At 48.4% G+C, this 14,377-nt stretch overlaps 1 protein-coding gene across 1 annotated transcript in view; it reads left to right on the top strand.

The window, feature by feature from the left end:
• The first annotated feature begins 643 nt into the window (after positions 1–643).
• The window catches only part of Trabd2b (TraB domain containing 2B), a 222,429-nt gene continuing 208,695 nt past the window's right edge, over positions 644–14,377 (top strand). Inside the window, exons 1-2 of the mRNA XM_028787494.1 lie at positions 644–745; positions 2,722–3,282. Of these exons, the coding sequence (XP_028643327.1) occupies positions 644–745; positions 2,722–3,282 (663 nt within the window). The remainder of the gene's footprint in view (positions 746–2,721; positions 3,283–14,377) is intronic.

Genomic DNA, 14,377 nt, shown 5'->3' with positions numbered 1-14,377 from the left:
CCCCAGCCCCCCGCCCGGCCCGGCTCCGCGCCGCTCTCCCGCCCTCCTCTCTCCCTCCCTCCCGGCCGCGGAGCAGCATGGCGGAGCCCGGGCAGCGGCCGCGCGGCCGCCCGCCGCCCCTCTGAGCCGGGCTCGGGGGCAGCCCGGCACCTCAGAGCCGACCCCCGCCCCGCCGCGCCCTCTGCCGCACTTGTCCCACTGCGCGCCCCCTGGAGCGCCGCGCACCCCTGGGACCCTTGCGCGCCCCGGGTGCCCAGCATAACCCGAGTTCCCCTGCTCACCCTGGAATCTCAGGACTGCCCTAGGAGCCCCGCGTACCCCTGGACCCTGACGCGGCTCCGGGACCCCCACGCGCTCTAGGACCCCTGCGCGCTCGCAGAATTCCGGGGCTCGGCCAACCCGGCTGCGCGCCCTGGTGAGGGGCCCCGCCCCAGAGGATCCCCCTCTTCCAACAGACGGAGCCCCGCCCCAGAGGGACCCCCAGGTCCGACAGGGACATCCAGCCACGCCCCAGCGGGCTCCCAGCATCTCGCGCCTGGAGCCCTGTGCTCCAGAAGATCCTCGGTGCCCAGCTGGGGGCTCCCCGCCCTGCTGAGGGGGCGCTGCCCAAGAGGGTCCCCCGCGTCCCGCGGGCCCCGGCAGGATGCACGTCGCCCTGGCGGGGCCGCTGCTAGCCGCCCTTCTTGCCACCGCCCGCGCCCGCCCGCAACCCCCCGACGGAGGACAGTGCCGGCCGCCCGGATCGGTGAGCGAGCGCCAGCCCCGCCACTCTCCCGCCTGCCTGGACACTCCTGCCTGAGGGGCCAGGGTTTGGGACCAGCCTTCTCCATTCAGCCCACTCGCTCCACCTCCGCCCTCTGGGCACAGCCCGGGCTCCCTTCCCTAGCATCTGTCCTCCCGTGCTCCAACTCTGAGCCTAGCCCAGCCCAGATGGTTCCTTCTCCACTCGCGGACAGTTTCCCCTAGATTTTTGGTCTTAGTTGGATGGTTCTCCTTTCTGTGCCCGCTTCTGACTCCCCTGTCTTTTATCATACCTTTACCCTTTGGTCTCTTTCTGCCTTCTGCCTTCATCTTCCCAACACCTAGTGCCCTTTTCTACACCCTGACTTCCAACCTTTTTGCTGTTTCAGTCACACAGTTCCTCCAGCCAGGCTTCCCCCTCTCTCCTTGCCCCTTTTCTGACCTAAGGCTGGATCTCCCGGTGCTCATTCTCACTCCTCTCCCTCTGTACCCCAGACCCTACCTATTGTCCCAAATGCCTCTGTTTCCTGAAAAGGGGTAAGAGACCAGAGGAGAGAAACAGAAATGACAGAATGAATTTGCTTATCTAATATTTTCCTGAGGAGACCAAGTAATTATTGCTTCTCCCAACTTTCTTGATTTTCCCTGCAATGTCCTTCTCTTCAAGTATAGATTCATGCATTGGCAATCATCTTGAACAGGAGGCCAGGAGATCAGAACACTGTTGCAAGATCTTCCTGTGCTACCCTATTAGCAGGGCATAGGTTGGCCTTGGGCAAGGTGCACAGCTAGCAGTCTGCCTTGTGCAAGAAACCAGCTGGATAGCTGGTAGGCACTATCTATTGTGCATTCAAATTTACAAGGTTTGTTGGTAAAGTATGGTTCTATTTCCACCACCCACAATAAATACTTTCATTTGTGCCAGAATCAGGTAGGAATACATTGAGTTGACCTAAAGTTTGTAAGTGGTCAGTGGTCACTCCAGGGACTTTTCTAGATGGAAACTGGCTTTGCTTGGGAGATAGTCCCCTACTCCTGTTTCTTTCCAAATCCTAATTGTTACTGGGAAATACAGCCCTGGTATGTGGGGCCCTACTAAAGGTACACAACCCTACTGTGTGCCTAGGTCACAGAAAAAGATAGACTTGGAAATGGAGAGCCAGGTACACCTTTTTGGTGGGGAAGTTTAGAAAAGCACCCAGAATATGTACATTTCTTGGGGTTAATTCTATGAAATCCTCTCCTCCCAAACCAGCTACCGAGACTTGATTTGGCTTTGCAAGATTTTAAAACATTTTCTCACCTATGGTCTCCTCGAGTGGGGCAAAGTAGCTAACACCCATGACCTGCCCTCCAAGAAGAAAACCTTACCCACTCGAACGGAAAGTAGCTGCTGAAATAGGTGTGCTATTTTTAATAGGTGTTCTGCTTTCAGAGTGCTCTTGGCATGTGTCTTCTAATGGCTGTATTTAAAAGTTATATGACTTCCTCTTTTCTTGCCAGAGCAGGACTCTTGGTCCCCCCTCTCCCCACCCTCCACATGAAACACCCTGGTGAAGGTTTGGCTTGGCCAAGCATGAATGTTCTCAGGTGGTGTGGCAGCCCTTGGCTTTCACAGTGAAAGCTAGTCATAAAGAGAGCCTCCTTTCGTTGCCCACTTCCTCTGTGCCTGGCACTACTCTGAGAGCTTCAGATATGTATGTTCTGTTTTTCACTCCTACCAATAACTCCCATTCTCACCCCCATTTTGCAGAAGAGGAAACTGAGTCTGTGGGAAGTAAAATGATGTACTGCAAATTATTCAACTAAGAAAGGACAAAGCCAGCATTTGAATGTGGAACTTTTAGCTTGGAAAGCCCTTGCCAGAGGGCCTCTGCCTTCTGGCCCCATCTACCCTTGCCATCTCTCGGTGCCAACCCTGGCTCTGCTCTGCTGCCTTTGGCCTCACTGATCTGCCTCTCCTCTTCTCTCTCCTTGTAGCAGAGGGACCTGAACTCCTTCCTGTGGACTATTCGGCGCCATCCTCCAGCCTACTTGTTTGGCACCATCCATGTTCCCTATACCCGAGTCTGGGACTTCATCCCTGATAATTCCAAAGCAGCCTTCCAGGCCAGCACTCGTGTCTACTTTGAGCTGGATCTGACAGATCCCTATACCATCTCAGCCCTGGCCAGTTGCCAGCTGTTGCCCCACGGGGAGAACCTGCAGGATGTGCTGCCAAGGGAGCTCTACTGGCGCCTGAAGCGCCACTTGGACTATGTGAAGCTGATGATGCCCTCATGGATGACTCCAGCACAGCGAGGAAAGGGGTTGTATGCTGACTACCTGTTCAATGCCATTGCTGGTAACTGGGAGCGCAAGAGGCCCGTGTGGGTGATGCTTATGGTGAACTCCCTCACAGAGACAGATGTACGCTCCCGAGGTGTGCCTGTGCTGGACCTCTACCTGGCCCAGCAGGCAGAGAAGATGAAGAAGAGCACTGGGGCTGTGGAACGGGTTGAGGAGCAGTGTCATCCTCTCAATGGGCTCAACTTCTCCCAGGTAGGAACCCACTTGCCAGTTTAGCAAGCTGTCTCCAGAGTCTTGGTCCTAGTGTCTGATCTTTGTCATGCTCCAACAGACAGCCAGAGCCAGGTCCCATTCTCCCTGCCCCCACCCCAAGCAAAAGCATCTCTCTGGTCCTGAACAGCACTGGGCTGCTCTAATGGGGTCAGGGGAAACTACTACGTGCCAGAGTTTGGGTGTTTCTTTCCATTTCAGTGGTTCCCTGTTGGGGATATCCACTCTCCACCTGCTGTGCTTGCCTGAGCAGAAAGAATTTCCCTGGGCGCATCAGAGTGATTCAAAACAGAAGGAGGGAGTTGCCCATTTGCAGCAGTCTTCCCCAGGCCCTGGGGCTTTGAAGCACAAGGCTGTCCAGAGGCTGTTTGGATACATACCTGTGGGTGTGTTTATAGAAACAGCACAGAGGTGGAAGGCGTGGTGCCTAGGCTGTGCTGTCAGGGAAGGTTTTGTGGACTTCGCCTCCACCAGCACTGCTTTGCTGATTAGCACTAAGTTCTTCATGATATCCTGGACCTTTGCTAATCTCTGTGACTCCGGAGCTGCCTCCCTAAGACTGGGGGAACTTCCAGTCAGCAAGGAGAGTCAGTGGGTAATAATTGCAGAGAAATGTGTTTGCTGAAGTTTGGCAGTTCTGATTTCTGAACCTAGGGAGTAAGAAAGGAGGGGTTTAAGAGGTTTAAAGTCTCTGGCTGTCAGGGACCTGATTCAGCAAAATGTCATTAAAAGCCTGTCTCCATGGACAGAGGTCATTCGAAACTCACTAGTCCCAAACTCAACTCTGAGGCCCTGGGAACAATAAGTTCACATCTGTGCCTAGAGAACAGAGCTGTCAACCCATGATGGGAGCTCCCAGACTTGTGACTCCTACAAAGAGGCCCCAGTACAGGGTCTGGGTTGATGCTCTAAGTGAAGTGTGGTCTCAAGACATGCATGCTCATCATTAAGGAAATAGTCTCATAAAAAGACTTGGACCCCAGACTCTATCCCTGGAATCAGACCCAATTGCTCCAGAGATGTTGCAAGTGCGTCACCAGGGAACTGCTGTAGAAGCTGATCCCCCTTCCGAGATATCTGGCCTTTGTTTTTCCAGGGGAAATGCAATATTGTCCCCAGGGAGGTAAGAAGCCAGATTGATTTGCCGGCCAAATGAAAGGCTGGTTTGTGAGTTCTCCTGCTGGCTCTCCCATAATTGTGGAGTCCTTACCCAGAGGGCCCGGTGGCAGGAATATTGGGGCAGTTAGTCACGCCCCGCAGGGTTCTGACTATGCCTGCCTCCATCTCCACGGGGAAAATCCTGTGTATTCTCTGCCCCAGCGCCTAGCCCTCTGAACAGAGCGGCACTTTGCTTCTGAAGTGACTTTCCCCTTGCCAGCCTCGTGAGCTGATATTATCTGTGGCAGAGGGGCCCCCAGCACTCACCGCCCATCTCATTTTGGAGGCAGTTTTGTGGGAGGCTTCTCTTCCCATAGTGCTCCTGTCTGGCCCCCATAGATATCTATTTTAGGTTTGGGAGGTGAGGGATCCGCTATCACACTCTTTGTAGCAACCACAGGGGAACCTGACAAAGGCTGAAGGAAGCATTGGAGCTCTCTGCTTAAACAGCCCTGGCTTTAATCTCTCTCTCTTAAAACAACAAAACTATCTTTCTTCGGGAGTCTGGAAACACTGCTGTTCAACCAAATGACGGCTCTGGTGGGTTGAAAACATTTGCTGCGAAGTGTGTGAGCTTATGTTTTAGGAAAAGTTACTGAGAGCCGTTCATCGGCCAGCAAGGAGCCTGCTGACAGTCTCCAAAGCCTATGTTTGAAGATCAAACAGACTCCAGTTTCTGTTGCAAAAACACTCCCACCCCACCACCAGCCTGGGCCCGCTCTTCAAATTGTTCTTGGGTCCAGCTTCTTGAAAGGGCTGTAACAAACAAGTCTCAGGCAAAAGAAAACAGGAGTCCACTCCTTTCCTAATCTGCACACCCTTCACCACCTGCCCGGGAGCCTGACGGCACCAATTTGTCCTCATATCATCTTGGAGGGAGGTGATGAAACCCCTCCTTCATGCTCTTGGGCAGCCATTGGGCGAACTGGAAAGAGTGGGAATACAGAACCTGGGCAGATGGGGTCAGTATAGGGATCTCCAACCTGAAAGTCAGAAAGGCAACTGCCTTCTCAGTAAAATTGTGTGCATGCACAGTTTGATAGGAACATCTGTGATGCGTTATTGGACTGAAATATCTGTTATGTGCATCAGATTTTTATTTTTTCTTTCCTCGAAGCATCACTGTTATTGCAAAATTGGGGGTGGGCAGTGGGCAAGGAAGAGGAGAAAAATGCTTAAAAGACAGCTTTTATGCTAAAGCTGAGATTTTTATGCTCTGGCTGAGAAATATATATATATATATATATATATATATATATATATATATATATTTGCTTACTAAGTAGAGGTCAAAATTTCAATTGGACTTACGGGGCAGGAGGACAGGGGAAGCTTGGGAAGCTGGTAACTGCTTACTTGCAGGAAGGGCGAGCAGGTCTACTACAGGTTTTGACCTTTGATTTCAAAAATAAACTCAAGGTGCTAGATTCAGTATTACTAAGATTTTACCATGTGACCTTGGGCAAGTCAGTTCCTCTCCTTGGGCTCAGTTCACCCTGCCTGTGAAATCAGACACCAGGATTAGGTCATCTTTCATGCCCCTTCCAGCCCTGACATTCCATAGGACCATTCTAATCAATTGCACGTGCCAGGCACCCAGCAGGAAGCTCCATGTGCATTTCCATTTCATTGAATTCTCCTTGTAACACTTTGGCTTTCTAAGGTGGGCACCAAGTATGGTTGAATGACTTGCCCAAGGCCACATGGCTAATAAGGAACAGAGCCAGTCTGTGAGACTCTAAGTGACTGAAGAACTTCTTATATGTGGTTTCTGTTCCTGGCAGGGAGTCTTAGTGGGCTCCAGGACAGAGGAAAAAGAGAGCTACGTGAGAAGTGGGCAGGCCCTTCTTCCAGCAGCCATATCCACTGTCTAACCATTGCTAGACAACATGAAGCTGGACTGTGTAAAGGGTGGGGGAGACCACAGCCCCATAACTGCAGCTCTCCAAGAGGCTGAGGCAGGAGATCACAAGTTCAAGCCTACCTGGGCTGCAGAGTGAGTGCATAGCCAGGCAACTTAGTAACATTGTCTCAAAATGCAAAGTAAAAAGACTATAGCTCACTGACAGGTACTTACTGGATGTAAAGCACTAGACACAGTCTTTAGTACTACAGAAAATGTGATGTGGTAAGCGCCTGCTTTTGGAAGCCTGGGATGTTTAAGCCTTCAGGACAGATCCTATGACAGTCTGAGGAGCTGGAGATCCTTATCAGCTCTGCTTGCTTTTTCCAGGGACTGATACTGGTTGCCACAACTCTCTCTGGGGCAGTGGTTCTCAACCTAGGAGTGGTGACCTCTTTGACAAATCTGTATCTCCAAAAAGTTTTAATTAAGATTCATAACGGTAGCAAAATTACAGTTATGAAGTAGCAACAAAAATGATTTTATGGCTGGGAGGGTCATCACAACATGAGGAACTATATTAAAGGGTCACAGCATCAGGGAGGTTGAGACCCATGGTGGGACTCTCAGTCCTTCCTCTTCTGTCCACTCACACTATATTGTGGAGGCACTGATTGAGAACACTATGAGTTACATGGTCTTTCTAGGTTTGGTAAGAGAAGAAGGATCATGCTTCTCTGTCCACTGCTAGGTTTTACCATCATGCCCTGGCGCTATCCAGTGTCTGAGAGCCATGAGTGGAGCCTGCCTGCTGAAAGTGCACAAAATATTTGTGAAATACTTCAGTCTCCTCCTTAGCGAGTTAAAAATCACAGAATCAATTGCTGAGCTCTGTCTCTGTGCTGAGTGCAGCATTGGACCTCAAAGGATATTAACTCCAGTCCCCAGGGAAGTGCTAAAAGCTTTATTGACATATCTACTGTAAAGACAATAATCTGAGACTTGAAAAATTTGAGTCATTGGCTTTGGTTACATAGACAGGATCAGGAGATCAAGAACATCTATTGCTAAAATCTATACTCTTTAATCTATAAGGTGGATTGATTTTGTTTTGTTTTTTTTTCATAGTTCATGGTATTATCTGGTGAATATACATGCATGCACACACACACACACATATATATATGTATGCATGTATAGACATATACATGTGATATATCATTATTGATAAAGTAAAAATATAAAATACAAAAAAAAATTTAAAAATACTAAAGCTTTTTTCCTCTGGCTTAAAAATTAAATCTTAACGTATTCCAATATAGGAGTTTCCAAAGATGTTCTGGGTACCAATCTCACAGAAGTTCGTCTCCAGCTTCCCATGAGACTACTGTGAGGATAGCCCCCTAATAAACCTGTACAGTTGAATAGTGAATGGTCTTCTGAGTTCACATATAGTCAGAGCTTCTGTATATGTGTCTGGTTTAGAAAGTGCATTCTAAATATTTTCACAATGAATGATGACTGATGTTCAGCAACTATGATATGCATGTTTTATCCCCTTCTATAAACCAGCATGGATGAGAAAATGGATATGTGAAGGCAGATTACATAAACCACAGCAACGGACCCCCTTTTGTAAACTTCAACAGCTTCAGTGCTTCCTGTAAGGACACAAAATAGCAAAATCATCAAGTGAGCAGTACCAGTCCCTATGAGATATTACAACAAAACATGTTATACTACGTTTTTTATAAACATTGTTCATGATTCTAGAGGCTTTGAGGTTAAAGATCAAGGTACCAGAAGACTCAGTATGTGATGAAGGCTCCTGCTTCATAGACGGGACTACCTGGTGACAAGGGACTAAAGAGAGTGGTGACTTTCCTCAGGCCTTTATAAGGTCGGTAATTCACAAGGCTCTGTCATCATGAGCCAATCTCTATCAGTTAGAGCCGTATCACCACTCCAGGGGTTAGGTGTAAGCATATGAATTTTGGAAAGACACAGGCATTCAATACATATAACATAGAGAGTTCTGATTCAAAACAAGCACCCCATTTCTACCTTGCCAAGGATTTCAGACTAGTCACGTTTCCTCCATGAGCCTGTTATCTTTTTTGTTCCCACCACTCTATTGAGCTGCCTTCTATAATTCTCATGTTTGGCTCCATACCTTAGAGTGTCTGAGCCAACCTACACCACAACTTTAAGTTTGACTTATCCATCTTTGGCAGGCTTATCCTTGGCTGACCATGGCTAACACTTACCTTTCAGGAAACTGGTTGGTTCCTAGGTGTAGGGGTGGGGGATCTGGCTGCAAGTCTGTAGAGCAAAGAGAGCCTCTTAACCTGTTGTAGAATAGTCTGCTTGACCCCTGCCCAGGCTTGATTCTCTTCTTCCTTAAGGTTCACCACTTTCTTCATTATTTTACTCATTAACTAGAGCAGCCACAGTGCAGTGCAGCGCAGTGCAGTGCAGGATCTGGGCCAGAGACCTGGAAATGAATGGCATAGATTTTCGCCTGCTGAGAACTCATGACCTGAGAGTGCACATTGCTTTTGTACCCTGAGAGGTGGGAGTTACTAGTCCTACTTTACTGTAGAAACTCAACCCCACAGTATCTAAATAGTAGTGGTTCCTATGTCCTGGTTCTTCCTCCTTCATAATGAGACCCTGATCTTTTCTGCTTCCTGTCACATGTCCAATGCTTTCAGAACCTGTCACTAACCCCTAGATTCTCCAATAATGCCTATTCCTGAGGCCTGGGGCTCTCTCTGAGCTTCTGGGGCAGGCAGCCCTCCAGTCCACATTGTTGGGCCCCTCAGCTTGCCTTCCATGAGACCTGAGTGCTCACCTTTGGGTGGAAGAAATAAACACAGGCCATGGAAGCTGGACACTCAGGGTGGATCTCAGGGCACACTGTCTTGTCTCTGACATTCTTAGTCAGGGGGTAGATTCAGCACAGTCTGCTCTCAGGTGGCTTATTGTAGCTCTAGAACCAGGTCTGCAAAACAGGATTTCTTTATACTTCAGCCCCTCCACCCCCTGCTGTGCCTCCCACTCACAGCCCTGGGACCAGGAGCTGTTCTGGAACTGTCATCGTTGGGAAGCTCTCCCTCTGTTAATACAGCTTTGTAGGTACGCATGGATTACTTCTGGGTCCAAGTGGCAATTTGCAAAAAAGGTCCTAATGACACTGAAGACTCCATCTGTCTCATCTTTGTGACCCAATTGACCCAAATCTTGATATCTATGTCTTGTCTGAATGGGGGCCTGAGAGTCAGGTGGCAGACACAGAAGCAGAAACACAGGACAGCTGAGGCACCTCCATCAAAGGACAATGAGTTCCCAAAGGTGAAGGTGATGAAGCTTGAATCATAAACTCACAGTAAAACTTCCAGACTGAGGACTTCTCTACCCAGGAGCCCAAACTCTGAGGCTCAGAAAACCAAAGAATGGTGAAATCTTAGAACCTTCAGCTCTGAGACATTTTTGGACCGGAAGAATCTTCACGTCATGAAATCCTAGCCTCGGAGCTTTGAAGCATTTTCAGCTCATCAACACAGACTTCTAAAATCTTGGAGTTGGAAGGGGCCATTTCTCAAGAATTCCAAGAAGCCCCATCTGCAAGCACGTCTGATCTCCCCCCCCCCACAGCCCCCAAGCCACTCCACTCTGTGGCCAGAGAGAAAGCCTTCCTTACCGCCAAAGCACTTTCTGATGGAGATAAAACTGTGCGCGTGCCTTTGTTAATAGTTCCCATTTGGACTTCTCTCAAAGCCAGAAAGAGGTTGCCTGGTAAAGCAGCTTTCCTAGGGAGGAAACTGAAGAATGCTGGCAAGCACCACAGCTGCCAGCCCAACGGCTGACGTTCCTTCCCCTCTGAATTTGCTTCTAAATATTACCCACTTCACTCCCTTTTATCTCCCATCACTGGCTCTCTGTCCACCCACTTAATCCACAGGCAGCCGGTGGCCCAGCCTTCAGCTCTGCTTCATGGCTGCCAAGCCGTCTCGCCAGGCTGCTCCTCCAGGATCTGCAGGCTTTTAAATCTATGCAGTATATCCTGCCTCAAGCTTGGAAACACAGTGGCTTCTGCTGAGCCCCCTCCCTCTCCAGGAATTTCCTCCTTTTCTCTTCTGCTTCTGAATCCCTCAATTTTTTTATTTTTAAGGCTCAGTTTAAAGCTGAACCTCTTCCAGGAAGTCTTCCTAGAATGCTGTCAGGTCTGAACTGGTGAAGACTTGGCCCGGAGATTTCTTTTATGGCCATGCCACATGTAGTGTTTCCCTCTGTGGAATTCTTTATGGAATTTTATGACATTCTTTCAACACTTCTATATTTGACTTTATTACTTGGGCAGACTTTCTTTCCTGATTCTAACTTAGTCCAACATGTACTCACAAATGATTGCAAAAATGAGCTGGGTATGTTCCAGGTCAGAAGCCCATCTCTGCGGGGTAGCCTGGGCTGAGTGTTGGCTACACTAGCTAAAAGGTGAGGCTATGCTAGCTTCTGTGTCTCAGACTTTCTATCTGAGATGTGTTCAATGCCCTCAGCACTGTCCCTGGCATCCGTGAATCCTTCTTAGACTCATCGATGTCTATCCTAGATGTTGTCATTTTCTCTTCCCTATTTGCCATTTATGATCAAAACACCCCTCCCCATGCTAGAAGTGACAGAGCATCTCCAGACTCATCTGCCTTCAATGTCTTTTCACATCTAAACATCTAATTCTGTCCTTCTGTGATCCTGTGGTTCGGAGGCTCCAATGACACTGAGCTGTACAAGCTTTCTCTCCTCCCTTCACTGCAGTCCTTGGTCATGCCTCCGGGCATCATCTTATCCTTTCCCTGCTACTTGAGGGCCCTTCCCAGTTTTTATTGGCTGTCTCGATCCTTCTCACCTGAATGGGCTGTCCTTATTAAAAAGCCTGCACTTTTCAAGCAAGCTCTGCCTCATAGAAAGACTTATTTTTGGTCACTGGGTTATGGAATAACATCATCTGACAGTTTAGTAGTTTAAGTTTAGGTGCAACAATATGGCTGGCTATTAGCACTATGTTTTAAAAGACCTGATAGATAGGTTGTATTTGGACCACTTTGAATGCCTGGCTACCTATAAAGAGAACCAGGAAGTCATTAGAGGAGGCCCATACATGTCTGGGCCCCAGGACATCTCTGTAGGACAGCCTTGGTCTTGACATGTATGTACTCTACACCTATTCCTGGGGCTATGTTCCTCCTTACTGACCCAGGGGGAACCTGCCAGCAGCGCCTCGCTAGCATCCCCTGCCCTGCAGGCAGTGGGCATGCACATCTTTCTATCCCAAGTGTCCAGGCTTGCTCACTTTTTATTCCTAGGCTCCTTTCTTTCCTACCCACTGGGTCAAGAAGGGCAGAAAGAAACATTGAAAGTTTCCTTTCCATTTGCCGTTACCCGGGAACTTGTGTCCTTTACAGAAGCCTCCCCAGTTCTCCATCACTTCAGTAGCATCCTGGTTAGATTTTACCCTCATAAACCCATATTCATTCCTACCTAAAGTCACTTAGACAACATGGGACAGATTCAGCAGCACCTTTCACTGGGAAGCATTCCAGGTACTTATTAGGACCACAAGTAACCCCAGACAAGTTAGACACCCTGTCTTTATCTTTGTTTCATCGTCTGTCAACCTCATGGGGTACTTTGAGGGTTGACTGATCTAAGGCACCGTAGCATAGTATTTGATTTTTCACTTTTAAAATCCCAATCAGTGTACAGTTCTTTTACCGAAATGTTTCCAGCTCCTATGTGTGCCTGATGGCGTGATATGTGCTAGAGATGGGTATGAGGAACACCCACACTGATATGTGCCTGTATATGTGTGTGGGGTGCTTCATTTTTCAGTCAGAGAGAAGCCAGAAATCAACTTGAGAACACAGTATGCACTGAACAGCCCCCTCCCCCACACTTCTGACAGCAGGACACTTCCAGGAGCCAAGAGGCACCTCTGAGATTCCTCCCTCCAAGTGGGAGAGTGAATCCCTGCCCAGAATCTCTGGTGCAAAGATAAAGGGCAACACCTCACAAACCCCATCCAGTCCTTCCCTCCTTCCACCCTATCAAGGGTATTTAAGGTTTTCTGCTGTATATTATCTCTGTGGACTTAATGTACCTTAAGTGTCATTTGAACCTTGAGTCCCATTTGAAAGACCCATTTAATAATAAAGATAGAGTGGAGAAAGGCTGATTAGAAATCTGGCTCATTTTAAAACCTTTATTTCCCATAAGGTTTCTTCTTTGAGCTGGTTAGCCTTAAGTTTGAGAAGTGACAAAAGTCTACCTGTCAACTACCTTTCCAACTCTTTATGTCCCAGTTGCATGTGGTCTCTAGAGCCTTTTCTTCTGTCCTAGAACAGCTAGGACACCACCCCCAGTCCCCTCCCCTTTGCTGCTTCATCCGCCACACCCCACTTCTCCCTGTGTGGTGACTATGCTCAGAAACAGTGCTATATTTGCTTGACAGTCACTCAGCCCAGGTGTTGGGACTCCGGGTGTGTCCCCCAATCTCCAGCCGTGTAGATGTGGCATCACTAGACTACAAGCACTTTTGAGCACTAGGCTCTGTATGAAGCTTGAAGAGCTGTGGGTTGGTCATGGGTTGGATAAACTGATATACTTTGGGACACCTCCAGCCACAACACTCAGTCATTGTGCTTGATCTTCACTGGGATGTTTAGCTGACCCCCACAGTGAAGTCCTCATGCTGAGGCCAGCTGCTGGTCTCAGAGGCAATTTTATGTTCTTGGCTTCCATCAGAATAGTTTTGCTGGGAGGGTGGTGAGAAAGGAATGCCAGCCTCTTGGTGGAGGTGGCTTTGAAGTGCTCTCAGAAATGGGAATGGAAAGGGTGGTCCAGGAAGAAGGTGCCAGGATGGGAAACTAGAAAGCAGGAATAAGAAACCCTTCCCATCTCCATCTACTTGTTTATCTTTTCCCTGTCTCTCCAGTTCTCAAGATAATACTCTGAGATACTCTCTATGATATGCTAGGCCTCAGGCTTATCATGGTAAATTCCTGAAACAGACCTGAGAGGTATTATTTCCCCAATTTTAAGGAAATTGAGAATAAAATACTTCTGTACAAATGAGGACACTTAGATTTAGGCTTAAATGTTTTGATGCCTTAATAAAGAAACTGGACTGGAGCACCCTGCTTTGGCTGGGTGAAAAGATGGGGCTCACCTCACTGAGGTTGCTGTGAGGGCCCAGTGATACCTGAGAGCTGAGAGGATTAACTGTGGTAGTCTAGTGGTGGTTTTAGTTAGAACTTCTGGGCTTCTGTCTGGCAGCCTGTGTACTGAGGTTCAGAAGCACATCCTAAACTAAAGACAACTCTCTGTCCCCATGCTTGCTCTCCCATGCTCACACAGGGTGTTTGCTTGGTCAGCCTGACGGGAACTATGTGGTCTGACCACCCTGTGGTCATGACCATTTGTGGTATGCAAGATCTGACCAAATCTATTCTGGCTTGGCATTGCCTGGTCTCCAGTTGTTCCCCAGGACAGGGACGGGATGAAAAGAGGTTTTAAGAGGTTCAGGTTGTAGGCTCAACGGTGCTATGGGTTCTGATGGTTGTTGTGGGGGAGGGGCCCTTTTCTTGTCTAATCATCCTTTATCTCCATTGCTTAGACAAGTTAATCAACAGCATCGACTCAGAGTTGCTAGGGTCAGGAGTAAGACCTGAGGGAACTTTATTAACAAAGTTAGCACTGCTCTTAGCACTGCTCAGCCATATGTAGTTTCTTTCTTTTTGTCTTTCTTTCTTTTTTCTTTTTCCTAAAAAGAAGGTCCTGGAAATACTTCCTCCTCGCCCAGATTAGTTATTTTAAAATGTTTCATCTATCCATTTTTTTTCCACTCTTGTTTGGCAAGAACTCCTGGTAAATGCGCTGTGCCAGACTCAACCCAGGTGCTGGGGGTTCAAGATGACTGTGGGGGTGGTGGAAAGGGGAGGAGGTGATGTGACAACGGAGGTGTGAAGAACAGTCCAGAGTCATTTCTATGCACTGGTTCACTTCATCCTCAAATCAGGC

Source organism: Grammomys surdaster, unplaced genomic scaffold (genome assembly GCF_004785775.1).
Source record: "Grammomys surdaster isolate TR1022 unplaced genomic scaffold, NIH_TR_1.0 100, whole genome shotgun sequence".
Taxonomy (NCBI): Eukaryota; Metazoa; Chordata; class Mammalia; order Rodentia; family Muridae; genus Grammomys; species Grammomys surdaster.
Note: the sequence above shows the minus strand (reverse complement) of the source record. Positions and strands in the feature narration are given on the sequence as shown.